The sequence below is a fragment of the Salvelinus fontinalis genome, chromosome 35, assembly GCF_029448725.1.
Source record: "Salvelinus fontinalis isolate EN_2023a chromosome 35, ASM2944872v1, whole genome shotgun sequence".
In the NCBI taxonomy this organism is placed as follows: domain Eukaryota; kingdom Metazoa; phylum Chordata; class Actinopteri; order Salmoniformes; family Salmonidae; genus Salvelinus; species Salvelinus fontinalis.
Window position 1 is genome coordinate 40,291,918 of NC_074699.1, and position 26,734 is coordinate 40,318,651.

General features: G+C 42.1%; 3 protein-coding genes across 6 annotated transcripts in view; all 3 read right to left on the minus strand.

Moving 5' to 3' along the window:
• LOC129834860 (casein kinase I) overlaps nucleotides 1-10,005 on the minus strand; it is a 42,202-nt gene extending 32,197 nt beyond the window's left edge. For 2 of the 4 annotated variants that reach the window (XM_055900193.1, XM_055900192.1), the window contains exons 1-2: nucleotides 9,780-10,003; nucleotides 2,085-2,449 (exon numbers count right to left, since the gene is read on the minus strand). In XM_055900193.1, coding sequence (XP_055756168.1) covers nucleotides 2,085-2,259 — 175 coding nt within the window. In that variant the 5' untranslated portion in view covers nucleotides 2,260-2,449; nucleotides 9,780-10,003. Of the gene's footprint in view, nucleotides 1-2,084; nucleotides 2,450-9,779 lie in introns of all 4 variants that reach the window. The other 2 variants (XM_055900194.1, XM_055900195.1) reach the window with 2 other exon arrangements.
• Nucleotides 10,006-10,304: 299 nt separating this feature from the next.
• On the minus strand, nucleotides 10,305-19,247 carry LOC129834858 (sorting nexin-1-like). The gene is made up of 15 exons (XM_055900188.1): nucleotides 19,130-19,247; nucleotides 16,473-16,632; nucleotides 16,235-16,347; nucleotides 15,583-15,649; nucleotides 14,893-14,936; nucleotides 14,513-14,654; nucleotides 14,276-14,354; nucleotides 13,978-14,053; nucleotides 13,674-13,787; nucleotides 13,315-13,408; nucleotides 12,992-13,197; nucleotides 12,490-12,633; nucleotides 12,304-12,384; nucleotides 12,116-12,187; nucleotides 10,305-11,973 (listed from the first exon to the last, which is right to left on the minus strand). Exons 1-15 carry the CDS (start codon nucleotides 19,244-19,246, stop codon nucleotides 11,923-11,925), a joined length of 1,560 nt encoding a protein of 519 aa, XP_055756163.1. The 5' UTR covers nucleotide 19,247; the 3' UTR covers nucleotides 10,305-11,922.
• Nucleotides 19,248-23,098: 3,851 nt separating this feature from the next.
• Nucleotides 23,099-26,734, minus strand: part of LOC129834863 (neogenin-like) — a 211,934-nt gene continuing 208,298 nt past the window's right edge. Inside the window, exons 28-29 of the mRNA XM_055900197.1 lie at nucleotides 25,669-25,799; nucleotides 23,099-24,887 (exon numbers count right to left, since the gene is read on the minus strand). Coding sequence (XP_055756172.1) covers nucleotides 24,738-24,887; nucleotides 25,669-25,799 — 281 coding nt within the window. The 3' untranslated portion in view covers nucleotides 23,099-24,737. The remainder of the gene's footprint in view (nucleotides 24,888-25,668; nucleotides 25,800-26,734) is intronic.

A 26,734-nucleotide genomic window follows, 5' to 3' on the forward strand; every position in this document is an offset into this window, starting at 1 on the left:
ACCCCCGTGCCTCACGGTTGGGATGGTGTTCTTCGGCTTGAAAGCCTCCCCCTTTTCCCAGCTAACATAACGATGGTCATTATTGCCAAACAGTTCTATTTTTGTTTCATCAGACCAGAGGACATTTCTCCAAAAAGTATGATCTTTGTCCCCATGTGTAGTTCCAAACCGTAGTCTGGATTTTTTATGGCGGTTTTTGAGCAGTGGCTTCTTCCTTGCTGAGCGGCCTATCAAGGTTATGTTGATATAGGACTCGTTTTACTGTGGATATAGATACTTCACAAGGTCCTTTGCTGTTGTTCTGGGATTGATTTGCACTTTCCGCACCAAAGTATGTTCATCTCTAGGAGACAGAACGAGTCTCCTTCCTGAGTAGGTATGATGGCTGCGTGGTCCCATGGTGTTTATACTTGCGTACTATTGTTTGTACAGACGAATGTGGTACCTTCAGGCGTTTGGAAATTGCTCCCAAGGATGAACCAGACTTGGGGAGGTCTACAATTTATTTTCTGGGGTCTTGGCTGATTTCTTTTGATTTTCCCATGATGTCAAGCAAAGAGGCACTGAGTTGGAAGGTAGGCCTTGAAATACATCCACAAGTACACCTCCAATTGACTCAAATGATGTCAATTAGCCTATCAGAAGCTTCTAAAGCCATGACAATTTTCTTGAATTTTCCAAGCTGTTTAAAGGCACAGCCAATTTTGTGTATGTAAACTTCTGACCCACTGGAATTGTGATACAGTGAAATAATCTGTCTGTAAATAATTGTTGGGAAAATTACTTTTGTCATGCACAAAGTAGATGTCCTAACCGACTTGCCAAAACTATAGTTTGTTAACAAGAAATTTGTGGAGTGGTTGAAAAACTAGTTTTAATGACTCCAACCTAAGTGTAATGTAAACTTCCGACTTCAACTGTATCTCAACACTAGATGACTAATGTGGGCGCTGTGTTGAAGCCACCGTGCTGACATCTTGGCTCTCCCTCACAACTGCAAAAAATATTTAGAAAGCTATAGAAATGCATTTATTAATGTCTACATTCGTTTTAACCACATTATATAACAGAAACCTTATGCAAACTTTCAAATTATATTATGTGAGCTAAACACAAAAATAAAAGAACATTTTCCATAGTATATATATTTTTAGATAACTAATGTTATGGACGAAAACAAAAAAAGAGTTAAATAAATGTAATGTAATTTAATTTTCTTTTAAATAATGTAGAATTCCAGTCATTCATATGGAGGACTGCTCTTAAATGGGGAGCGCCAATATGGCCGACCGGTGGTTTCAAAGCCTCTCAATGGCCAATACCAGGTTTTATAAACATCATTGGTGTGACCCCAGTATGCTCCATTCAGCAAGCAGGCCCCGCCTATGGCCATCACATGTACTAGCTACTCAATTAAGAGAAATGCATTGATTATTGGTACAGCAGCATAGCAGAGTGCCACATGTACCACTACAATGGAATTCTGTACACAGACACAATGTTAGTGCTGATGGGTCTCAGAGACAGTTGTTGTGTCGGTCTTGTGTTGCTGTGGGAGGTTATAATATAACCAGTTATAACAGCACACGTTGAAGCCGATAAACCTGATCAGTCCTCCGTGTCATTGGATTGTCAGAATGTCATGAATTTAGCATCTGAAATATGGCTTTTATGTTCCTGGCCATGATAGGCCAAGCCACTGAAATCCTGTGCATTATTTATGTGATTACTATGAAGCAGGCATGAATAAATCACAATCAATATATGCCTATCCCCGTGAGCCCAAAATAAAAGCACTATGGACAACATAAGCGATGCTGGGTCTGGGAGGCTCGTATGGCCAATAGTGATGCACGGTATACCGGTACCACGGTAATATACTACTCAGTATCGTGATACTTGGTCTTGTACCGTATTGTAAGTAAAACGTTGGTATCATGACAACACTAGTGGCCAACACATCGTATGAAATGATCAACACAACAAAGAGCAGTTCATGTTACCCCATGTAAACTGAGTGTTCTTGGGTGGTTCAATATGAAATACAGTCCTACCTTTATAAAGATTACATTAACTCCTCTTACCGAGCTTCAGTTCTCCGAAGTTGCCGCACCCGATCTTCTTGCCCACGCGGAAGTTGGGTCCCACCATGAGAACCCCGGAGGAGGCTGAGGAGCTGGAGGGTCTGGAGTGCCCGCTGCGCCCCTGTGCCACCTTGCTGCTCCTCGCCGGCCGTTCACCCTCTTTTGGATGGTCCATGGCACTGCGGGCACCGCCGGGCGGCGGCTGCTGCTTCGAGGGATCCAGTTAGAGGCCTCGGGCCGTGCCCACCACAGCCCCGTCACTGGCACAGGGCCGCTGGCTGCCCCTTCGCCCCCCTCTACCACTCACTGTGGTGGCTGGCCGATGTGCTTGACATCGGGGTCGGACCAGGGAAGAGATAGGAGACCTGGGGAGCAAGCACGGAGTAAACACGTTAGGAGAAGTCTCCCAGCACAATGTCATTGAGTGAATGAGGACCATGGTGGTTTAAAGAGGTGATCTTTGACTCAGCACTTTGGTTTCACCAGCAGGCCATCAATTAATCTAGACTGACTGTCCTACGAGGCACCTGGCCAATATGGGCTCCATATTTTGTTCTTAACTGAATTGCCCAGTTAAAAAAAAAAAAAGTAAATAAAATGAAAATATAGCTACTGAGATCAATTGTCTGGCTGAACGGGACATACTTCAAATCAGAGCATGCTGGACTGTTAGCTACCATGCTTATTAAAGCTAGGAATCCTTAGTTGCTACAGCAATGTTTTTAACTTAATGATTTTTACTCATTGATTTGATGACTATAAACATATAAATGCAGTGTGAGTTTAGATCAACTCTCATACCCATTCAGAACACAAAATAAACTTCTAATTTTACTGTAAACTAACACTGTATAGGCTCAAAATTAAAATATAATTTTGATATCATGGATGGTCAGGTCTTGCATATATAGCTCTGCCTATGAATTTGAGTGTTTACATTTCTCTAAGCCCATCCCTAAGCTTTTTACCAAAACAGAGGCAGGGTAACACTTTGTCATTGTTTTAACCAAGGATTCCAGCCTTAAGGAGACAAATAATATGTTGAGTAGGACAAAGTCGAGCACATGAACTACAGTCAATTTCTTATCATTGTCTACTATAGAAAGGTGAACAGAATAGTACATTGTTGTATGTCTCGCGCTACCACCGAAGACTTGCTAGAGAGAAACTAACCAACATGAAATGTAGACAAGAGGTTTGACCCTGGAGACAAAGTGAAAGTCGTGATTTTAATCATCTTAGATTACACCCACTGGCTGTATTCAAGGATGTGGGTAGTGAGATTATTATGTAAACCATTACATAAAGTTGTCTCACAGCAGGGAAACAGAATCACAACTTTACACACAGCCTGGACTTCATCAACACAATGTCTTGCCCATGAGAGTCTGTGTTAGCAGGCCTAATCATTGTATACCCAATCACACTGTCTTGAGACAGCCTGATTGTCAGTAATGATTTATTGCTCATTAATTACAATAGCACACCAGTGGCGTGTAACAACTTCATAAACTGATCAGTCAGGAGACAGAAGTAGTGAAAACAGCCTACATTTAATGGACCTACAAAGCTAGCTCCCTTTCCCAAGAGCCACCAGTGCCGTCCTCAACCAAATTATGTTTGCACATCAACTAAATTATGTTTTCACATCGATAACTGCTCAATGTATTTGTTTTATATCAACACAATGAATCCTGAAAAGCATAGATGATTTGCTGAGACATGGCGGCATGGGTGAAGCTGGAGTAGTGTGTGTGCGCGCTCCGGTGACTCATGTTCAGTTTCTCAGATTCCATCTCAGCATCAAAGACAGCCAGTCTCTCCCAAGGGCAGCTCCACAGCCTTCCCATTACATAAACCCCCAAAACAGTACATGACTACAAAACAGGGAGAGCACAGCGAAGACAGCAGTGGTGTTGGTGATGTGACAACTTATCCAGTTCAAGCCAGGGCAATCATTGCCATCTATCTGGCTGCACAACCGTCATGCTGGTTCTTGTGTGCATACATGGTTGTATTAGACCTAAATGACTAGTGTTATTGCCTTAGATGAATGAGTGTGCTACTTTTTTCCAGTCCAATAATCAAATTGAAAATTGGCCTTCATGTGTGTTTTTAGGGGGTCGATATTTACTACATGCTGCTAACCTTGTGGTGGGTATAACATTAACTTGCATTAATACTGTCATCTAATAAAAGTTAGATAACAGTGTTGGTTACCTTACTTTAAGTCTATATGACCGTAGCCATATGTTAAGCCATCTGTGCATTACAACCATTAACTTCAACACAGGATTTCCCACATCCTGGTATCTGAAATACACTTATGTTGGTGTCATGCACACACGATGCCAAAAAAACATAACATTGATGGCTTTCCTGCTAAGTCGTTTTTTTTGGAATCATGTGTGTGCATGACACCATCAGAAGTGTTGTTCAGACACCAGGCGGTGGGAAATCCTGTAATAGGAGAATATAGTATATTCTTACTCATAGCCATCAGGATTTGAATGTGATGATTTATGATAAAATCCATGATACGAATGTTGTTGCTTGTTTCCCCAGAAAAGAATAGACAAAAGCATTTATTAGCTTTAAAAAAAGGACTATATTTTAATGGTCCTGAGGTGCAGTTGTCTTAATATCGGTTAATCATTATGTGTGGTCTGTGGTATTGATACTCGTCTGTGGTGTTAATTTTTTTTCCCCAAGGGATCAATGAAGTACTACTCTACTCTTTGGTAGGCTATACAGTTGAGGTAGCTCAGACAACAGGCCACATTATCTCTCTGGTAGGCTATACAGTTGAGGTAGCTCAGAGAACAGGCCACATTATCTCTCTGGTAGCCTATACAGCTACAATAACACTGCGGCGACTGTGTGGACAGGGTTAGCTTCCGACTGTCCTCTACAATGAGTTTGTCACAGGTTTCAAACTCATTTGCAGGGCTGAGTATGTGCGGGTTCACTCCTCCCTTGTACTTTATAGATCAACTAGGGTCCCTGATTGGTTAAAAACTCCCTTCACCATGTCGTCTAGGTCTTATTTGGCCAAATGAAAAGGAAATAACAAAACTAGCAGACACAGTCCTCCATGGAATGAGTTTGACACCCCTGCTCTAAAAAGGAGTCATTAACCTTTAGCGGAAAGATCAGCTCGGGGGGGGGGGGGGGGGGGGTTCAGGCAATACGGAGGGATTCCCACTGTGGGAGAACCAGCTGCTAGCTGGCAATGTGGGAATCCCTCCACAGTGGGAATCCCTCCGTATTGCCTGAACCCCCCCCGAGCTGATCACTGTCTGCTCTCATGCACTGTAGCTTGAGGACATTTCTCAGCCCTATTGACTTCCTTTCAAAGTTACCCACACAACAACACAGGCCAACTCAACTTTTCCAAGCAGGCCTTCAAAGAAAACTTGCCGGGACACGGGCTGACCTAATTAGAGTTGTCACGATACCAGTATCGCGATACTAGGAAGTAAGGAAGCAAAGGCAACAAAACATGAAGCAGACTTAATTTCTTGAGGTTAACAGTTCTAATGTTTGGGGGAAAAATGTTGTCACTCAGTCACATCTTATGTTGTCACTCAGTCACATCTACAAAACACAATATTTTACATAAAGTAGGATTTTAAAGGACCATCGAGTTAATCTATTTTGTACCAAGGAAAATCTGGTTTCGTAGTACTGGTATCGTGACAACACTGGACGGAACAGAAAGAATGTGTTGCATCCTTAAACCCACAATTCATAGTGTGGTCTTTTATTCAGTTTCTGACACAATTAACAATCATTTCCAGTAATCGTACACATCTGGTGGAGGGGAGTTCTGTCATAAAAGGATAAAAGAAAGTGGGTTGAGAACAACCCTGGCATCTTTTTGGGCCTGGTGCCTCCTATAGACTTTGTGGTTAACCTGAGACCCTGGCACTGTGCTGGGCCTGGTGCCTCCTATAGGCCTTGTGGTTAGCCTGAGACACTGGCACCACATCACACCTTCTCCTCCATGCTTCACGGTGGGAACCACACATGCAGAGATCATCCGTTCACCTACTCTGCGTCTCACAAATAAATTGCGGTTGGACCAAAGAATTCAAATTTGGACTCGGTCTAATGTCCATTGCTCGTGTTTCTTGGCCCAAGCAAGTCTCTCCTTCTTATGTGTCCTTTAGTAGTGGTTTCTTTGCAGCAATTCGACCATGAAGGCCTGATTCACGCAGTCTCCTCTGAACAGTTGATATTGAGATGTGTCTGTTACTTGAACTCTGTGAAGCATTTATTTGGGCTGCAATTTCTGAGGTGTAGTTAACTCTAATGAACGTATCCTCTGCAGCAGAGGTAACTCTGGGTCTTCCTTTCCTGTGGCGGTCCTCATGAGAGCCAGTTTCATCATAGCGCTTGATGGTTTTTGTGACTGCACTTGAAGAAACTTTAAAAGTCCATGAAATTTTTGAGATTGACTAACCTTCATCTCTTAAAGTAATGATGGACTGTCGTTTCTCTATGCTTATTTGACCTGTTCTTGCCATAATATGGACTTGGTCTTTTGCCAAATAGGGCTATCTTCTGTATAGGACCCCTACCTTGTCACAACACAAATGATTGGCTCAAACGCATTAAGGAGGATAGAAATTCCACAAATGAACTTTTAACAAGGCACACCTATTAATTGAAATGCATTCCAGTAATGATGTGCACAACTGAGAGCATCCTGTCGGACTGTACCACCACCTGGTACAGCAACTGCACCAACCGTAACCGCAAACCTATCCAGAGGGTGGTGTGGTCTGCCGAACGCATTACCGGGGAAAAACTTCCTGCCTGCCTGGACACCTACAGCACCCAATGCCATAGGTAGGACAAAAAGATCATCAAGGACATCAACCACCCGAGCCACTGCCTGTTCACCCCGCTATCATCCAGAAGGCGAGGTCAGTACAGGTGCATCAAAGCTGGGACCGAGACTGAAAAACAGCTTCTATCTCAAGGCCATCAGACTGCTAAACAGCCATCACTAGCACATCAGAGGCGGCTGCCTATAGACATAGATCAGGAAACACTGACCACTTTTAGAAATGGATAACTAGACACAGAAACATTATTAAAGTATCTAGCATTACTCATCTCATATGTATAAACTGCACTCTATACTAGTCTACGGTATCTTAGTCCAATGCCACTGACATATGTATATATATTCTTAATCCATTCCTTACTTAGATTTATGTGTATATTGGGTATATGTTGTGTAACTTAGATATTACCTGTTAGATATTACTACACTGTCAGAGCCAGAAGCACAAGCATTTTTGCTACACCCGCAATAATCTGCTAAACACATGTATGTGACCAATAAATTTGATACCTCATGAAGCTGGTTGAGAGAATGCCAAAATATTCACAGATGATGCAATCTATTGCACTCCACACTGCCCTTTCCCACCTGGACAAAAGGAACATGCTATTAATTGACTACAGCTCAGCGTTCAACACCATAGTACCCTCAAAGCTCATCACGAAGCTAAGGACCCTGGACTTCCTGACGGGCCACCCCCAGGTGGAATGGGTAGGTAACAACACATCTACCACGCTGATCCTCAAAATGGGGGCCCCTCAGGGGTGCGTGCTCAGTCCCCTCCTCTTCACCCATGACTGCATGGCCAGGCACGACTCCACCATCATTAAGTTTGCCGACGACAACAGTGGTAGTCCTGATCACCGACAACAATGAGACAGCCTATAGGGAGGAGGTCAGAGACCTGGCTGTGTGGTGCCAGGACAACAACCTCTCCCTCAACATGATCAAGACAAAGGAGATGATTGTGGACAACAGGAAAAGGAGGGCCGAGCATTCCACCACTCTCATCAGCAGGGCTGTAGTAGAGCAGATTGAGAGCTTCAAGATCCTTGGTGTCCACATCACCAACAAATTACCATGGTCCAAACACACCAAGACAGTCGTGAAGAGGGCATGACAAACGCCTATTCCCCCTCAGGAGCCTGAAAAGATTTGGCAAGGGTCCTCAGATCCTCACATCCTGACTGGTATGGCAACTCCTCGGCCTCCGACCGCAAGGCACTACAGCGGGTAGTGCGTACGGCCCAGTACATCACGGGCCAAGCTTCTTGCCATCCAGTACCTCTATACCAAGCGGTGTGAGAGGAAGGCCCCAAAAAAGTGTCAAAGACTCCAGCCACCCTAGTCATAGACCATTCTCTCTGCTACCGCGCGGCAAGCGGTATCGGAGCGCCAAGTGTAGGTCCAAAAGGTCAAGTCTAGGTCCCCGTCCCATGGGTCTCCCAGTTGCGGCAGGCTGCGACAGAACCTGGACTCGACCCAGGATCTCTAGTGGCACAGCTAGCAACTGCGATGCAGTGCCTTAGACCACTGCGCCACTTGGGAGGCCAACTATCTATGCATACTCACTTTAATAGCTCTACCTACATGTACATATTACCTCAACTAATCGGTGCCCCCGCACATTGACTCTGTACCGGTACCCCCTGTATACAGGCTCACTACTGTTATTTTACTGCTGCTCTTAAACTATTTGTTATCTATTTTTTTAACTTCATTATTTTTCTTAACTGCATTGTTAGTTAAGGGCTTGTAAGTAAGCATTTCGCTGTAAGGTCTGTCGTATTCGGCGCTTGTGACAAATCAAATTTGAAGCTGTCATCAAGGCAAAGGGTGGCTACTTTGAAGAAACTCAAATATATTTTGATTTGTTTAACACTTTTTGGTTACTACTTGATTCCATCTGTGTTACTTCATAGTTGTGACGTCTTCACTATTATTATACTATGTAGAAAATAGAAAAAATAAAAACCATTGAATGAGTAGGTGTGTCCAAATTTGACTGGTACTGTATGTCCATATATACTGTAAATAACGTAATTTATATTATAAACACATGTCAATATATTTTGTCTCAGATAGCCAGATTAACATCAAATGAGTTATCATTCTACTGTAGGTCTAATCTTTTTCGCCAAAAAATAATGGTAATATCTAGGCCTACACAATTTAATAACAAGACATAACGTTACCTAGCTAACAGGGACAATACTGATTTAACGTTAACTGCGGAGATGCTTTTCCACAAGCTAAAAAACGATGCCAGCAGCGACGTTTGTTATTATAGCCTTCTTCCACAGACAAAAGATACTTCCTGACAATGTGGACATATCGATTAGCTAACCACCTACAGTAGATGTGTAAATTGACCTTATCTAGCTAACTGTTAGTTACTTAGCTTTCACACACTGAGCCAATGATGGGAATGTCCATAACGTTAGCTAGCTAGATAGTTAGCGTTTGTTTTGTCAATAGCAAACACCCCATAATGTTAAATTGGGCAATTGTATCCAACCACAACTTTCATATATCCAGCCAACAGCTAGTTAGCTAACGTTAGGTTATACAAAACAAATTGAATTGGATGAAAAAGCAATAACGTTACTTGCTTGGATACGTTAGCTACCTAGCAGGCCAACTAATAGCGCCATTTATTTAATTGATATTTAGCTATAGCAGCCTCATTGACATGGAACTACATTTATTTCAGGGGGAACGTAATTTCGGTTAACCCAAATTAGGTGGAACGAGGAAATGGAAAATAGCTAACGTTAGCTAGTAGTTATCGTCATTAGCAACGAGGCTAGCTATCATCATGCAAACAACCACCGACTTACTTTAGCTGTGGTACTCCTGCTGTTGATTCGGACGCCTCTTGCGATTCACCTAAGTGTTCGAATGTATTTAATTCTATCAAATATAAATATTGTATAATTATCAGTCAATAGAGACAGACTAGCAACCCTTTCATTCTTTTTCTTCTTCTTGCTATCTCGCTGTTCGTGAAAGGTTTACGTTCTCCGGAAGTACAGGCAATCGCACCATTGAGCTATGAACGACACACCCGCTTGCGTCAACACTTCCAGGTTGCACAGGGCTCGATACATTTTTGGGGGGGGACCCAAGTTTAAAAGAATGTTTTTAAATAATGGTGATTAATTATTTGAGTATATGACTTCAAATTATGTAACTCAATGGTTTTAACAATGCAATGATACAAGCTCAATTATTTAAAATGTATATTATGTGGATGGAATATGTTTGAGACCATGCACCAAATAACCTCCATATGATATTCCCTGTCCTACATTTTTGGATACTGCTAACATTTTATGGACAAAAAAACTGCCTCAAACATTAAACGAAGTTCAATCAATCATCTTTATTACTCCCTTCTATAGAATTTTCAGGAATATCTTATCTAAATGCGAGTGGTTACAAAAAATAAAGCACATCTTGAGGAAAAAGAACAGACACTCATATAAATGTTGGGTAAGAAAACTAAAGGAGCCAACACTTGTTATCACTATGCTTTCATCATCATTACACACTGCTAGTCAGTGCTGGATTTGGGTATAACCCCAACCGGAACTGAATACCGGTACCTAATTTTCTACTGCTCAAGTTCCTGCACCTTATATAGAATATTTAGTTCAAAAGTATTATGGAGTTCCTGCACCTTAACAGTACCAGCACCCAAAATGAGTACTGACACCTATTTCAGTCCAAGTCAAGCACTGTTGCTAGTTTATCAAAATTGTGAGGAAACATAACCAGTGGTTTAAAGTACTTAAGAAAAAAAATACTTGGGTATGTGTACATTACATTACTATTTATATTTGACTACTTTTACTCCATAACATTCCTAAAGATATGTACTACTCCCATACATCAACCCCGAAACCCAAAAGAACTCATTACATTTTGAATGCTGAGGCAGGATAGAATTATGGTCCAATTCACACACCTATCTATATAACGCATTGTCAGCCCTACTGCCTCTGATCTGGCGGACTCATTAAGCACAAATACTGCTTTTGTAAATTATGTCTGAGTGTTGGAGTGTGCCGCAGTCTGTCTGTAAATAAATAAAAAACAAGAAAATCGTGCCGTCTGGTTTGCTTAATATAAGGAATTTTATGTATAGCATTGACTTTAACTTTGTACTATTACTCAAGTATGAACATTTAGTACTTTTTCAACCACTGAACATGACACATTTCACAATCACATTGAATTCAATGAGGCTACATGTTTGAACACAGATGTAAAAATATACTGATGGTCAGTTCAGAAAGACTGTTGTTGATCATAATTATTTGAGGAAACAGATGATCAAACAATGGTGAACACACACAAAGACACAGGCAGGCACACTCATCGGATGGGTCACCATAAACATACACTCCGTGCTTCCATTATTTTGTCCCTTCACTGTAGGTCTGGAAATGCACAAATTGAGGACCGTTGGTATTAGTCCGTCTTTCAGTTTGAATGAGCTCTCTAGTCAAAGTGGTATTTCACAGGACACACACAATTTACTACATTCCCCTATGCGTTTGTGGATCCAAAAGTTATTTCATGAGCTTTTGTAAACAGTTATGAACTGCCCTCCACTGTAAACAAACACTACTACTCTAGGGAAGTACCTCAAAATGTGAACACTTTAGGATTGGAAAGCCAAACTCTTCCTATCTGAGTAAGGGTGGCCCAAGAACACAGAGTAAAAAAATATCCCACTTACACCACTGACATGTTTACATAGAAAAGCTATACTGTCAAATTCATCTCTGTTGAATCAATACATTGTGCTGATGTAGAGCATTACTGAAAAGCTGGAAAATAAATGACTAATGCTAAAAGAATATGGATGAGCTGTAGAGTAGTTGTCCCCTCTGTTGCATTGTCTTCTGGGTACATAGTCAGGAGGTAAAGTGTTCAAAAAGGCAGTCGTTCTCTTCCTAACGTCCTCAAGCTTCATCATGCTATCGCTCTTGCTTCAGGCAAGAATGCTTCCCAGAACATTACGAGCTAAATCCAAGTGGGAGAAAAGTGAAAAGAGAGCACATCAATATCTGGAGTATAAAGGCCAACATTTCAAGCAAACAATTACATGAAAACACATATTTGAAGAGAGATTTTTTTTTTAAAGTAAAAAATAAGAGTAGATTACCCGCTGTTGAGACTGTAGAAGAGACTCCAGATATTTCACTATCTGGCTTTTGAAGTCCTTGGACTTCTCTTTCTGTTAGATGGAGGGGAAGAAAAAAAACTGTCATGTAGATTTTCTCATGCAAAACTATCCTGAATACGGTAGCTCGATGTTGCTCGAATGCAAAAAAAAAAAAAAACTAGCCTTACCTCAAACCTGAGGAATTCCTTGCGAACGGTTACAGAGATCCTGTCAAAATCCCTCTCATACTGAGTGACTTTACCCTCCCACTGTGAAAGACATGAGGGGAATAAGGAAAGTTTAAGGTGGAAATAGAAGTCAAAGCAATACCACCTCCCTTTAAGCATGCATTACCACAGTGCTGGCTCTTGTACCTCAGTAATCTCCTCTTTGGCCTGTTGTAGTTTGTCAGGCTTGTTGGCCCACAGAAGCTTTGCCTCAACCTCCCTCTTCTTCTGCAGGGTGCTCTGAGCCTCCTGCCAGCGCTGCCACGTTTTCATGCGCTGCTCAAAACAGCCCTGAGGACAACATAACGAGAATGCACAGCACGAGTTCAGGCCAAAATCTGCACCACATCAATTTCACATCGAGGGCACACAGATTCTAGCTAGTAGCTACCCAATTTAGCACCAAAGCTAGCAACGTTTGCACTAATCTTCCATTGACATTTTGGATTTACTCATCCAGTCAATGTAGTCGTAGTGTTCTATTTAAAATTCAGGCCATAGAATGAAGTTTCCGTACCCTGACGGCCCCTAGTAGGCAGATGTAGAATGAAGTTTCCGTACCCTGACGGCCCCTAGTAGGCAGATGTAGAATTAAGTTTCCGTACCCTGACGGCCCCTAGTAGGCGGATGTAGAATGACGTTTCCGTACCCTGACGGCTCCAAGTAGGCGGATGTAGTCGGCCAGCAGCTCGGCCAAGATGAAGAAGTCGCTGGCCGCCTGCTCCTGGTGTAGCGTCTCCATCTTGTCCTCCACCTCGGCCAGTTGGGAGAGGGCCCGGGACAGAGCTGTGTTGTCCTCCGAGTTGCCCAGCATGGCCATGCTCTTGGCGAACACTGCTGTGTTTCCGCAGAGCTCTGACGAAACAACAGATATACCAGGTTCACAAATAAAAAAAGAACATCTGCTTTAAAGCTCCAATCTTATCAAAAGGGTTTTAAAGCAGACATCTCTCTTTTTTCTGTGAATCTCACCCTTTCTGTGGTTGACCAGGGAGTCCACCACCGCATGGAGTTTCCTCAGCTGCAGATCCTCGCTCTCCACCTCCTGCAGTTTGTTGTCAAACCACTGGAACACAAAGCAACGTGGGAGGTACAATCAGGCAACCAATCTACATCAATTAAACTAATTTGAATGACAAAGGGGACTTATCGACCCAAAGCTTTACAGAGGCATACGCATCCCGTTTAGCAGACAGTAAAGAAAAAGCTTATATTTTTACAGAAGAAAAAAAAAATGCAAAAGCTCCAACATTAATTTAGATAACTGACTTTACTGCTATGATTTCATGTTTGGCATTTGAGTAAATCAACCAGAACAGTGATTGTCTTACAGCGTCCGAGTAGCTGATCTTGATGGTCAGCTTACTGACAGCATCAGATGCTCTGTTGATCATCTTCAGGAAGCCAGCTCCACTCAGTGTGTGTGTACCCACCGCCCTAGGCAGCTGACACAGACACACACACGCACGCAGACACACACGCACGCAGACACAAGCACGCACGCAGACACAAGCACGCACGCAGACACAAGCACGCACGCAGACACACGCAGACACACGCACGCAGTGAACAAATGAATGCATGATTCCAGTAGTCTGTGACAGTATTGACAGCTAATGACTGAAGAGCACCTACCTCGTCTCTTTCCAGGAACTCTCTGACATCAGGGTCTTGTAACAGGGACGGGTGACACACTACTCTCTGCAGGTACCTAGAAAATCCCACAAATATCAAGGGGCTAGACTACAGGGAGGAAACAATGCAATGCCTGCCATAGCAATGAAGATACAGCAATACATTCTTAACAAAAGCAAAGGAATATGACAAATATCAACAGGCTAATATAAAACACAATCTGAACATGATACTTCACCGTACTGTACATGCAAAGTCTGAGTACAATAATGGTAAAAGGTGCTGCTTCAGGTTCTACCTCTCCAGAGCCGCTCTCCTCCTCTCCACAAAGTCAGCCGAGGAAGAGTCCTCCTTTCCCACCTTCACTTTGGTCATCCCTAGAGAGTCAAGACATGGTGTTACTAGTGTCTTTCATGTCTTGTGATCAGTACCCTGCACCTGTGAAATCTACCGGGTTTGCATACTATGCCTGCAACCGGTGGTTTTGTTTTTGAAACTGGCTGGCAGACATGAACTGACAAATGTAGTTCCTTACCCACAACGCTCTTCTCTGGTGGTGGAGGGATGATACAGCCGTTCAGCGAGTGCTTCACCGACAGCTTCTCATACAGCCCAAGGAAATCACTGAACCTCCTCCACACCGAGAATGTCCTGTTCCTGAACATGGGTAATGTAGTCTAGGGGGTGGAATTAGTGAGGCTTAGTATCAGTTTGCGCAAGACAAAATCACATGTTCTGATTTCATAGAGGACACTGGCAGAAGTAGGCCTACTCAACACAAGCAGAGTAATTCCTTCAAATTGTTCATGGTCACAGTGCAAAGTATAGAAAAAATGGTTTGGGAGTACTACTATATACATGACCAAAACTAGTTGTTTAAAAAGTCCTGATTTTGCTGCTGCAGAAGTTACATACCCGAGTGGACACCTTGTAGGCCATGTAAGCGTTCATGCCATCTCCTAAAAGGGAAGATCAAATTGTCAGGTTACAGAGGTTGAGACAAAGTTTAGTTTCAAATATGAAATCCGAGACAAGAAAAAGACAGACAAACTGTAAAATAAGAAAAAAACAGGCATATCCTGGCTACAACCCTCCAGGACCAAAAGTGAACAACATTTAAAAACTAAACTGAGGTAAAGAGGTTTCAAGGATCTGGTCCTGGTCCGTCTTGAGCTCGCGGTATCTTGTGTATCCATGCTGTTCTGACTCTTATCGTAGCTAGCTAGCATGCCTGCCGTCTTCTGTGAGGCTTTGATATTCCGTCTTCTGTTGTCTTTCTGTTGTGTTCTTCCCATTCAACTTGACAAAAACAAAACTCTCAACTTGCCATGTGTAGCTAAAGCTATAGTTAGTTTCTTGCTACATTGATAGCCAATATTAGACTCGTAACCACCTAACCCTCAAAGTTGCTTGGACAAGCAAGAAAACACTCCCTCTCACAGCGACGCCATCTTGGCTTCCTACTTTAAAAACTCAACTCAATTGAGAGGAAGATGAGATAATTACATCACAGCTTCATTGATTCAACCACAATACACACTTCAAATGCTTCTAAATGGTTGCTAAACATTAGTTCAAAGATAGTGAGAAAAAAATATTCCTTACCAATTTTCTCTGGATTGGTGACAGCAACGTCCATGTCAAAGCTGTCCTCATCCTTTTCCTCTTCCAACTGAATTGGTGGAAATGAGCTGGTGAACAACAAGACTTCGGGAAATTGCACTTACATTTACTGTAATTATTCTCTCTCTTTTGCTAATGCTGCATAGAGAAACGATGATGAAAACGTTTGGGGTTTTGCTAGTCTCATAAGGTCAGCAGTGTTCCCTATCCCCTATATCTGTCTTTTGAGGGCTGATAATAATTATGGTATGGCATAATGGCCCTCCAAAGCAACAAGCAGCAGACAACATATTACATTCAACTCAACTGTGGTGGAATTTGTTGGGCATGTCCTGTTGTAGCCTACCTGCTCCATAGACCTGGGTTGTGTTGCTGATGTCCTGTTGTAGCCTACCTGCTCCATAGACCTGGGTTGTGTTGCTGATGTCCTGTTGTAGCCTACCTGCTCCATAGACCTGGGTTGTGTTGCTGATGTCCTGTTGTAGCCTACCTGCTCCATAGACCTGGGTTGTGTTGCTGATGTCCTGTTGTAGCCTACCTGCTCCATAGACCTGGGTTGTGTTGCTGATGTCCTGTTGTAGCCTACCTGCTCCATAGACCTGGGTTGTGTTGCTGATGTCCTGTTGTAGCCTACCTGCTCCATAGACCTGGGTTGTGTTGCTGATAGTGTAAGTGACGGGGTGAATTCAGCTCCAGAGGTCTTGGCTGTGGTGCTGGGGTTCTCCATGGACAGCTCCACCGAGACCTCTGAGGGGACGGGGGGGGGACGGGGGGCAACATACAACATAAGCAAGGACGTCACAGGGAGATGAACCAATTCTGCTCTTCAGTCTAGTAGGGGTAATAATAAAAAGGTAAAAATGATAACATACCTGCAAATAGATCATTCTCATTGTCTGAATGGACACCGTTGGACTTAAAGGTTGTGATGGAACTGTTGACAGCGGTGCTGGTTTCTTCTTCACTGAAGAGGTCAGCTGGTTCTTCACCATTGGCTGTGTCAGGATGAAAGGACTCTGCAACAGGGTTGCTCTGAAGGGTAATACAAAAATATCAATAAAGAGTACAGCAGTTAGAATTGAGGGTACTTAAACAGGTCACTTTTTTAGTGCCGGCGTTTAAACCTTTCACATACAAGGAGAAGCCCAAACCACAATATGTGTGTGGGGTGGACTTGGGTTATCAGTGAAAAGGGGCCAGGTCAGTTGATTGTGACAAAGGCAATTATTTAAAAAACGTAACTTCATATTCATCTCCGACATCAACAAATGAAAATGGTGCATTTGTGTTTTGAAGTAAAAGAGATAGAAGGAAGATAAGTGTGTTTTTTGACTCAAAAACATATAAACCCACCATGTTCACATGTTGATGATGGGGGTGGTGTTGGAGATGATGAATTTAGGGTTTGAAAATAGGGAATTGTCCCTTTAGTTATGTATTACATTGCTGTACCAGAATACATGGGCCTACATAGCCACATGTCCATTACTATCAAACCCTTTTTTGATAGTAATTGCACATTTGCTAACCGGGCTATCTGCATTGTGTCCCGCCACCCACCAACCCCTTTTATGCTACTGCTACTCTCTGTTCATCATATATGCATAGTCACTTTAACCATATCTACATGTACATACTACCTCAATCAGCCTGACTAACCGGTGTCTGTATGTAGCCTCGCTACTTGTATAGCCTCGCTACTGTATATAGCCTGTCTTTTTACTGTTGTTTTATTTCTTTTACTTACCTATTATTCACCTAATACCTTTTTTGCACTATTGGTTAGAGCCTGTAAGTAAGCATTTCACTGTAAGGTCTAGACCTGTTGTATTCGGAGCACGTGACAAATAAACTTTGATTTGAGTATTTGCCACCTTGGCTAGCTACACCTGTGTGAAGATAGCGACACTAAGGATTAGCAACAATAGTGGAATAAAATAAAAGTGCTCCATTAAAAGATTCAAACGAATACAAATAGTGGAATACTGCCATATTTGGACTAGTTAATGCTAAACAAGGTCGGATGTTATACAGATTCAAGACAATAACATTATAATAATAATTAATTTGACCCAAAGCAATACAAATCAGTTGAAATCGCACTGTGGATGTATTAGACTTTAGAATTGCATTTGTGGCATACTTATATGCACTGTACAGCCTAACCTAAGGATGTTGCACCCATGAAATGGGGTATCAGCCTACTCAGTGACACTCACAGATTACAACTGTGTAGCGTTTACACACATATTAGCGTTCTGTGAATGTCACTGAGTAGGCTGATACTCCATTTCATGGGTGCAACATCCATAGGTTAGGCTGTACATAGCCTCTACGAATGCGAGCGTGTCAGACTCCACTCTCATCTCTAACATGTAGGATCACTTTTTGTGAACAGTCATAAGACAAGTCAGAACGTTGAATAAATTTAATTTAAACATACTTTACCTGATTTTCTCCTTATATAGGAGGTAATCTGAGACAGACGATCCACAGAGTAGTGTTATTAACCCGACATTCAGTACGCTGGTCTGTATATCGGTTTGTATTTCTGGATTTTATTTCCAATACTGACGCAATTCGCATGACTTGGACAATATATCAACAATCGCCGAGCTTAACCGAAGCATAGACGGACGTTGTCGGAGCTGATTGGGACGGAACGTGCTTTAGTCGACAACGTTCGATTACATTCGGCTATTGTTTACATATTGTGCATCACGTGAAATGCTAAGGAGATGGAAAATACAAGTGACAGAATTTACAGGTGCTGGAAAAAGTTGTGGAGATCAAATGTCCACAGTAAATAATTGTTTACTTGACTTTTTGCTGCGCCGGTAGGTTCTGCACGGACAAGCGGTAAAGTAACCTCATATCATTTTATTCAACATTTTAGTTTGCATATTTTTTTTACAGCGACTTCTTTCAGACGCATTATCATTGGAATAACCATGGTAACAGTGATGTTTAGGCAAGGCTGTAGAATGAAATATAAGTATGCCCCCAATGCAATTCTAGTCTAATACATCCACAGTGCGATGTCAACTGATTATTGTCTTTTGTTGAATGTATAAGAACATTCCTACATTGTTTAGCATTATCTAGCTAGTCCACATTTAGCACGTTTCCACTATTTGTATCACTTTTATTTTGAAAGCGAACCGAAAATTCCACTATTATTGTTAATTATTTTTGTGACTAGCTTCACACAGGTAGATATCTAGGCTGAAGTGCAGCGCTAAATAAATTAGCAATGGTTTGAGTGAGTGCAGACTGCATTCAAAAAACAAAAGGAGTTAACGTCAGTAAGCTATCTAATGGATTGTACCAGAATGGAGACTTGAAGAGTTGTGCTTGACAGGTAGCTAGCTAATGTTAGCCTAGTTAGCTGGCTAAACTCCGTTCTGTAGTGTACAGGGCTACTAGCTTAGCTAGCAAACTAACATTAGCATGCTATGGAATGGTGTACAGATCCGGCTTCAGTCAGGACAAGCTGTGGCTGGTATCATCTGATATGTCTAGTTCTTACATTGCCAACGAATATATCCTCCCCTTCGTCACTGTCTTCATCTGCCATTTCGGAAAGTGGGTCTTGGTTCTCTGCTCCAGGGAGCGGAGGGGGATTCCGCGGTGAGCTAGCCGCCATGTCTGTGATGATACGTCTGTAAGCAGAAGTTGACAAGTGCAAAGTACTGTCTGGAACGACACCTGCTGGTGATTAAACGGCAACGCGTTTAGGAACGTCACAGACCTGTATTCTTTATATTGTACTGTGTGACCAACTGTAAATGGTGCTGGAAATAGCAATATAATGAAGAACATTGTAGAAAATATCTAGCCTATATAATGTATTTCAACCTCCATTCTGTATTATATGTGATGTTTTTTAATTACCATGTGGCTCCAGGTGTTAGGTTAGGCATGGGTTAAAGTGGCTGGCTGGGCCATAGTCAGAGTTTTTAAAAATGCACCTCTACCTTCTTGAATGAATCACTAATTTGGACAGATGAAAGCAAGGGTCCTAACACTCTTCACCAATCCAGTCATGTATTATCAGTCACAACTTCTAGGAAGGACTCAAAGAAGCATGTATTTAAAAAAGTATTCTGACAGAGCCATAAGGAAATTTGGCTGTGAAAGAGATCCTCTACAGGTATTTGTTAGGAGAGAAACTCCCTCTGTCCCCTAGAGTCCTGACAAATTAACAGTTTGATAGCCATAAAAGGGAACAATTTCTCCAAAATTATCATTCAAAATCGTTTATTTTTTACAAGTCTAATTTACTGGACAATGATTCTTATTGATGACAGAAGTGTGTCCTTTGAAAACAGAAGTTCAAATGTAGGCCTACAGTCTAAGAGAAAACAGATTAAAAAGTCATTAAAAAGTCATTTTTTAACCAGACTCCCTTTGTAGAAGCATTGGCCAGGTTTTGTGTTTGTATGGTTTTTAATCAGAGGAAATCCATTCTCTTTCTTCCATGTGTATCTTCATATGCCCACCAGTGTACTGTCGTCTAAAGCATTTGACATATTTATGACAGAAATATATTTTCTCCTCTTTGCCGATCTTGATATTTTTATCAAGGTTCTTCTTGTTTTGGAAGAGTTTGCCACAGTCATGGCAACAAAGTAGTTTCTCTTCAGTGAATTGACTGATGGCATTTTAGTGGCTGATATTAACCATTTCCACACATAAAGCACAAAATGCTGTTTCTTCATATGCGCATTTAAGACTTGAATTTCTGGTGTAGCATGAACCACATTCATTGCAGCAAAACGGTTTCTCCCCTGTTTGAAATGTATGCTTGACCAAATGTCCACTCTGACTACAAGGTCAAGGCCGTACTGACCCATGGAGAATGGACACCAAATTAAAACGGATGCATTTTGGTCCGTGTGAAGTGTGTGACGTGAAACGCCTGCTCTTTTCTAATTCGCTAAACGGATGGTTACGTATCCGTCGGCCCGTCCAAAGTTCAACTCAGATATTTTTGTACGTGAAAAATGGATTGAAATTGCATGGTTATGGACGCGTCATCTCCGCTGACCGCCAACGTACGACTTCCATTGAGAAACCATTGACAATTACAGATACGGATAGAAATCAAAGGGTCAGTCTGGCCTCGCCCTCAATGATTTGACACTTTATTCGCATTGATGTGATTTGTCACCTGTGTGAGTCTACATGTTTGACCTCGTGACTGAAGGATTTGCCACATCGTTTACACCGATATTTATTTTTTACCTGTGTGAATTCTATGATGAATTTTCAAATGACTTGCTTTAGAAAAGCTTTTGCTGCACTCTGGACATCTGTATGATTTCTTCCCTGTGTGAGTCCTCATGACCGACCAGGTTTGTCTTGCCGATGAAGGATTTGTCACGTTCTGCGCATTTATATGTGGCCAACACTATTAATAGATGTAATAATTGATAGGTAAAATACAGTATTGTTATGCTAGCCAAATCATTTTAGGGGTTAATATAGAATTGCCTGGTGAAGTTAAGATCAATAGATCAAACTTAACTGTCCTCGGTTTTCAGATGAGTTTCAAAGGAAGAGAACAATTTAATTTTCATTAATTTGCATAGAATATGCTTTAAAAAGTCACCATACGTGACGTCATTCAACAACAACCCCCCCCACATGCCAGTATAGACTCAAGAGCTTTGTCCTTTCTCTGTCTCTTTGACTTGAGTATCTTCGGTCCTGACAGTCTTCCTTCACTCTCCTACCCATTAACACTTACAATGTTGTCACTGAGCTTCACAAAGATCTGGATTTACTGCCGAGAGTCACTGGTTAGTTCCGATACTGTTCTTCAGCCCCATAAATGTGCACATCTTTTTACCTGCATGCATCTCACTTATTCCACTGGCTTGGTTAATTTAAAATGTAAAAAGTATTAGCCTCATTTGGCTGGCTTGGTTCATGTTAAAGGTATTAACCTCATTTGGCTGACATGGTTCATGTAAAAGGTATTAACCTCATTTGGCTGACATGGTTCATGTAAAAGGTATTAACCTCATTTGGCTGACATGGTTCATGTAAAAGGTATTAACCTCATTTGGCTGACATGGTTCATGTAAAAGGTATTAACCTCATTTGGCTGGCTTGGTTCTTGTTAAAGGTATTAACCTCATTTGGCTGGCTTGGTTCATGTAAAAGGTATTAACCTCATTTGGCTGACATGGTTCATGTATAAGGTATTAACCTCATTTGGCTGGCTTGGTTCATGTTAAAGGTATTAACCTCATTTGGCTGGCTTGACAAGTTAATGATGCTTTCTTTATTTGGTTCATTTTTAAAAAGGAAAGTTTGGCTTGACAGTGGCTGCAAAGACATTGCTAAGCGTATTTTCAGATCTAGGACCAGGCTAAGTGAACACGTCTAGCGTCTCTTTGATCAAAGTGGCAATGTCTCCTCAGGTCTCCTACCTCCATTGACAATCACACCCCAGCCTATATATGGTTGACTCTCTCAGTATATGAAAGTGTTGCCTGTGCCAACAGGTCAATGACTGGTTACTGGTATTAAGCAGAGCTACAGTGAGTAATATAGAGAATAAGTAAGGCAGGGTGTGTACATCAACCTGATCCTAGAGCATTTCCTATTTTTCTGTACGTAAATCCTAGACGTTATAACCCCCATCCATCCACCCTCCTTTTGTTTTTACCATAAGTAACCACCTGTCTTGCGTTTCCATACAAACGTAACATATACTAATTTGAGTGTCCCGGATTTACATTTACTATGTTACACCTAGTCTATGAGGGCAGGCAGTAAGTCACCCATTAAAAAGTCTCATGGAGAAATAGATTGACGCCCACACACACACACGTACGACAAACACACACAACCAAGAAAATACGACATACATGACAAAACAGACAAGTAGAAACTTCAACTTTGTTAGTATTCATAATAGTTGGATACACAATGTATAAGAGCACCAATAAAAATAAAAAATAACTTTGTCAAACATTTTGATTTTTTTTTTTTAAAAAGCCACAGAAAATTCTACAGAAAGCAAAGAGATCTCTGTACAGAAACAAGCAACAGAATACCTCATCAGCAGCACAGTAAAACCTGCCGCTCAATTTCATATCTCAAAAGCAAATGACCATTAAAACAAGACCAGCTGCCTGCTGCTAACCTAGGACACTACGTTACAGAAACATCGCTTTTATATTTATAACACAAGATATGGAAGAAATTTTGTTTTGTTTTCAAAAATTGTGAAAAAGTGCAATACAGGCTTGACTGTCTACAACTTAATAGGTTATTCCCAACGGGTTAGCGTCCTGTCTTTTTTCCTACAGTCCTTTTTTTATTTTTTACATGTTCCTTTTGTATCCATAAGTAAAATCTCTTACAGTTATATTGACATTCATGACGATGTACATTATGAGAAACATGGTATTCACAAAAGTAGAGCATGTAACTACGATTGCAATTACATTTCTTTGGGTAAGAGGGCAGATGAAAAACTAGCTTCTTACATTATCATATTTAATTTTTTTCTTTTTACATTGGAATTGTGTACAGAACAAGTTTATTTTTTCTTCATACAAAACAAACTACATGTAAAAAAAAATCTGAATCTGGGAGTCCCATTCAATAGGCCAACATCGTTGCAAGTAGCATTTAAAAAGAGCGATGAAGCAGTATTTCTTTAAGAGACCTCAGATAACAGTAAACACTTATCCTTGATTGAAAAACCTGGTTTTCACATGACAGAGAGAGATCAAGAGCAAAAAACAGACCTCTTCAACCAAATATTGGCTCTTGGAAACAAGACATCCATTTCATAGCACTTTCATATGATATATTGCCATTCCATTGAAACGACTGACTGGGTAGGATGTGTGATTGCGGGGTGAGGCACTCCGAGTCCAGCAGCCTCTGGAGGGTTCATGTCCCACAGATGGTTCTGAAGGGTCACCAGCTAACAAGCCCTACTACTTGGCACTCCAAGGCCAGCCTGGCCTGAGAGTGGTGACGCTGCGTGTCAGAGGGAGCACAGTGTAACTGGAAAACGTCCACAGAGGGCACAGTCATCTCCAATGTAAACGTACGGACACGTTTCCTAAGGCTTTTTGAAACTGAGCTCCCATAAACAAAAAAAGACTGAACATTTCAATGTACAAAGGGGCGACAATGCCAGAGAACGCAAGAACCCATTCAAATGTAATGTACTAACACGCAAGGCATCTCCCCACAAGATATGAAAAGCGAGTGTTTGAGGGTCTATTCTGTCACTCTCCTCCCAAATAAAATGAAATGATTGGCTAGGCTGGGGGGGAATAGAATGAGGCCGTTTTTTAAAAACATATGTACATATCTATACGGATATGTAAAAAAATACATGGCATATTAGAGAATAATAAGAGACTTGGCACAATATATAACACAGAGTAGGGAAAACAGACGTCATTGGATCAAAATGATAGCTATAAAATGACCGCTTTAATGGAAATGGAGGGGACTGTTGTCCAAAGTTCACTTCACTGAAACAGGGCAATAGATATACAAAAACGCACAAATAAGTGACACTAATTAAACAAACACTGTGTTTAGATTGTGTTTCGTGAGCACCAACATGAAATACCGGCATATTTGACTCTTCCTCTTGACTTGGAATCACAATATGATGTCTGTCGGAGCGGTCTCCCCGGCAACCATAGGAGCGGTCTCCCCGGCAACCATAGGAGCGGTCTCCCCGGCAACCATAGGAGCGGTCTCCCCGGCAACCAAAGTATGAGAGCAACCTTCTAATGCATTTCAGTTTTTTTGCTGAGAAAATTCACAATCTTCTGGTTGAAAGCGACCAATGTTAGATATCGTCTCTGAGAATGTTTCTTCATAAAAAGGTGAACTGTCGTTTTTTTAAATGGCCATCTCCTTCCTGAGACTGAGCAAGGTAAGCCAAAAGTTGAAAAGTTTCAGTTTAGATGTTTTGTTTGTCTTGAGTGGGGTGTGTAAGATCCATTGCCGGTATCCATTTAGTATCCGGGCATCGGGCTCCCAGTTTTCTGAGGGCTGGCAGTGTGTGTGTTCCTGCCTGTGTGTGTCACTACCTGGATTTGTGTGTGTGTGTCTGCCTGTATGTGTGTGTGTGAGCAGCGTGGTTCTCAGGCTGTGGTTATAGCGTTCAGGTCCTTCATCAGGTCCTCTAGGTGGGCCATCTCCTCTGTCAACTCATCAGGCTCGTAGCTCTGAGGGAAAGGAACAGGGTTACTGCGGGGAGCAAGGGAGGAACAGGAGGGGAGGGAGGCAAGGACCTGGGGAAGGGAGAGGAGAGGGTCAGTTTGTTTTTGGAGGGGGTGGGAGTAATGAGGTTTACAAAATAAAGGGTGGGTGGGGTGGGGAATTGGTCAATGGGACTGCAGCATGAAGCCAAATCCAAGACAAACAAAGCAGCATCAACAGCCAACAAATATGTTAAGGCATTGAAAGGGGCCAAGACATCAATGTATGTGCAAAACCATTCCAATCGGTTAAGGGGAATTATCATGGGCAAAACCATTCCAATGGGTTAAGGGGAATTATCATGGGCAAAACCATTCCAACGGGTTAAGGGGAATTATCATGGGCAAAACCATTCCAACGGGTTAAGGGGAATTATCATGGGCAAAACCATTCCAATGGGTTTAGAGGAATTATTAGAAATTGAATGCAATAATATCAATGATCACAAGCAGCCAACATTAACACCATAAAACAGTGAGGGAGGCAACAAGTTGCAAAGAATAAAGAGAGAAAGGAAACAGAAATGTGATTAAAATCCATGTCAATGTCATTTAGGATTGTGTCCAAAAAGAAACATGACATACTCTAGGAATGTATTCACTAGTTCAATGGGCTTGATTGATCTATGACCAGGTTTTTACCCCAACATGACATAGTAATTCATAGTGACATGTGTTCTTCCTGTATTTAAAGTGTGTACAAACTACAATAAGAAGCAACATTACATGATATGCCAGCTGATTTAACAGTCATAATCAGACATTGGCATGTTGTAGCCTTTCTACACGAAGACCTGGGGGGAGCAGTACTCACACTGTCTACATCCTCCAGCATCTTGCTGGTCTCGGGCACATCTGGCGCACCGGGCACCGTGACTGGCATGGGGGGGCGCACCCTGCCCAGGGTGCCGATGGAGGCTGTCTTTACTGAGTGGAGCTGGGGCCCTGAGATACAGACAGAGAGAGAGAGACACAGAGAGAGAGAGATAGAGAGAGAGACACACAGGCAGAGAGAAAGAGAGACACAGAGATAGACAGAGAGAGAGAGACACAGAGATAGACAGAGAGAGAGAGAGACAGAGATACAGACACAGACAGAACAGGCAGGACAGACACAGTTCCAAAGGGATTGATAGTTAGAGGGAATCACAAGTCACCTCCTTTACATGTGTTTCCTTTCCTTTCTCAAGAAGCTCTACCAACAGTGTATGTTCATCTGCAGGTTGGGAGTGTAAAACACATGTACAGGTAACTGCCCAAATAAAGGAAACACTTGAGTAAATTAGGGATACAAAGTATATTGAAAGCAGGTGCTTCCACACAGGTGTGGTTCCTGAGTTAATTAAGCAATTAACATCCCATCATGCTTAGGGTGTCTACAAATGACCAGTTGCCCGTTATTTTGGCTACCATGGATGGAAGAAGAGATCTCACTCTGAAACAGGTGTCTCAAAGGAGCATAGTGTGTTGTGTGTGTGTGTCAGTCACCAGATCTCAACCCAATCCAACACTTATGGGAGATTCTGGAGCGGCACCTGACAGTGTTTTCCACCATCAACAAAACACCAAACTATTGAATTTCTAGTGGAAGAACGGTGTCACGCCTCCCGGGTGGCGCAGTGGTCTAAGGCACTGCATCAGTGTTAGCTGTGCCACCGGAGATTCTGGGTTCGAGCCCAGGCTCTGTCACAGCCGGCCGCGACCGGGAGGTCCATGGGGCGACGCACAATTGGCCCAGCGTCATCCGGGTTTGGCCGGCAGGGATGTCCTTGTCCCATCGCGCGACTCCTGTGGCGCTGACACGGTCACCAGGTGTAAGGTATTTCCTCCGACACATTGGTGCGGCTGGCTTCCGGGTTGGATGTGCGTTGTGTCAAGAA

Excerpts from the sequence above, each read along its gene's own strand:
- LOC129834858 (XM_055900188.1), bottom strand. The coding sequence starts at position 19,246 with ATGGCGGCTAGCTCACCGCGGAATCCCCCTCCGCTCCCTGGAGCAGAG. Across the intron at positions 14,937-15,582 it reads CACCAATCCAGAGAAAATTG|GAGATGGCATGAACGCTTAC; the intron begins GTAAGGAATATT and ends CTTCCCTTTTAG. Across the intron at positions 13,409-13,673 it reads AGATCAGCTACTCGGACGCT|TGGTTTGACAACAAACTGCA; the intron begins GTAAGACAATCA and ends TTTGTGTTCCAG.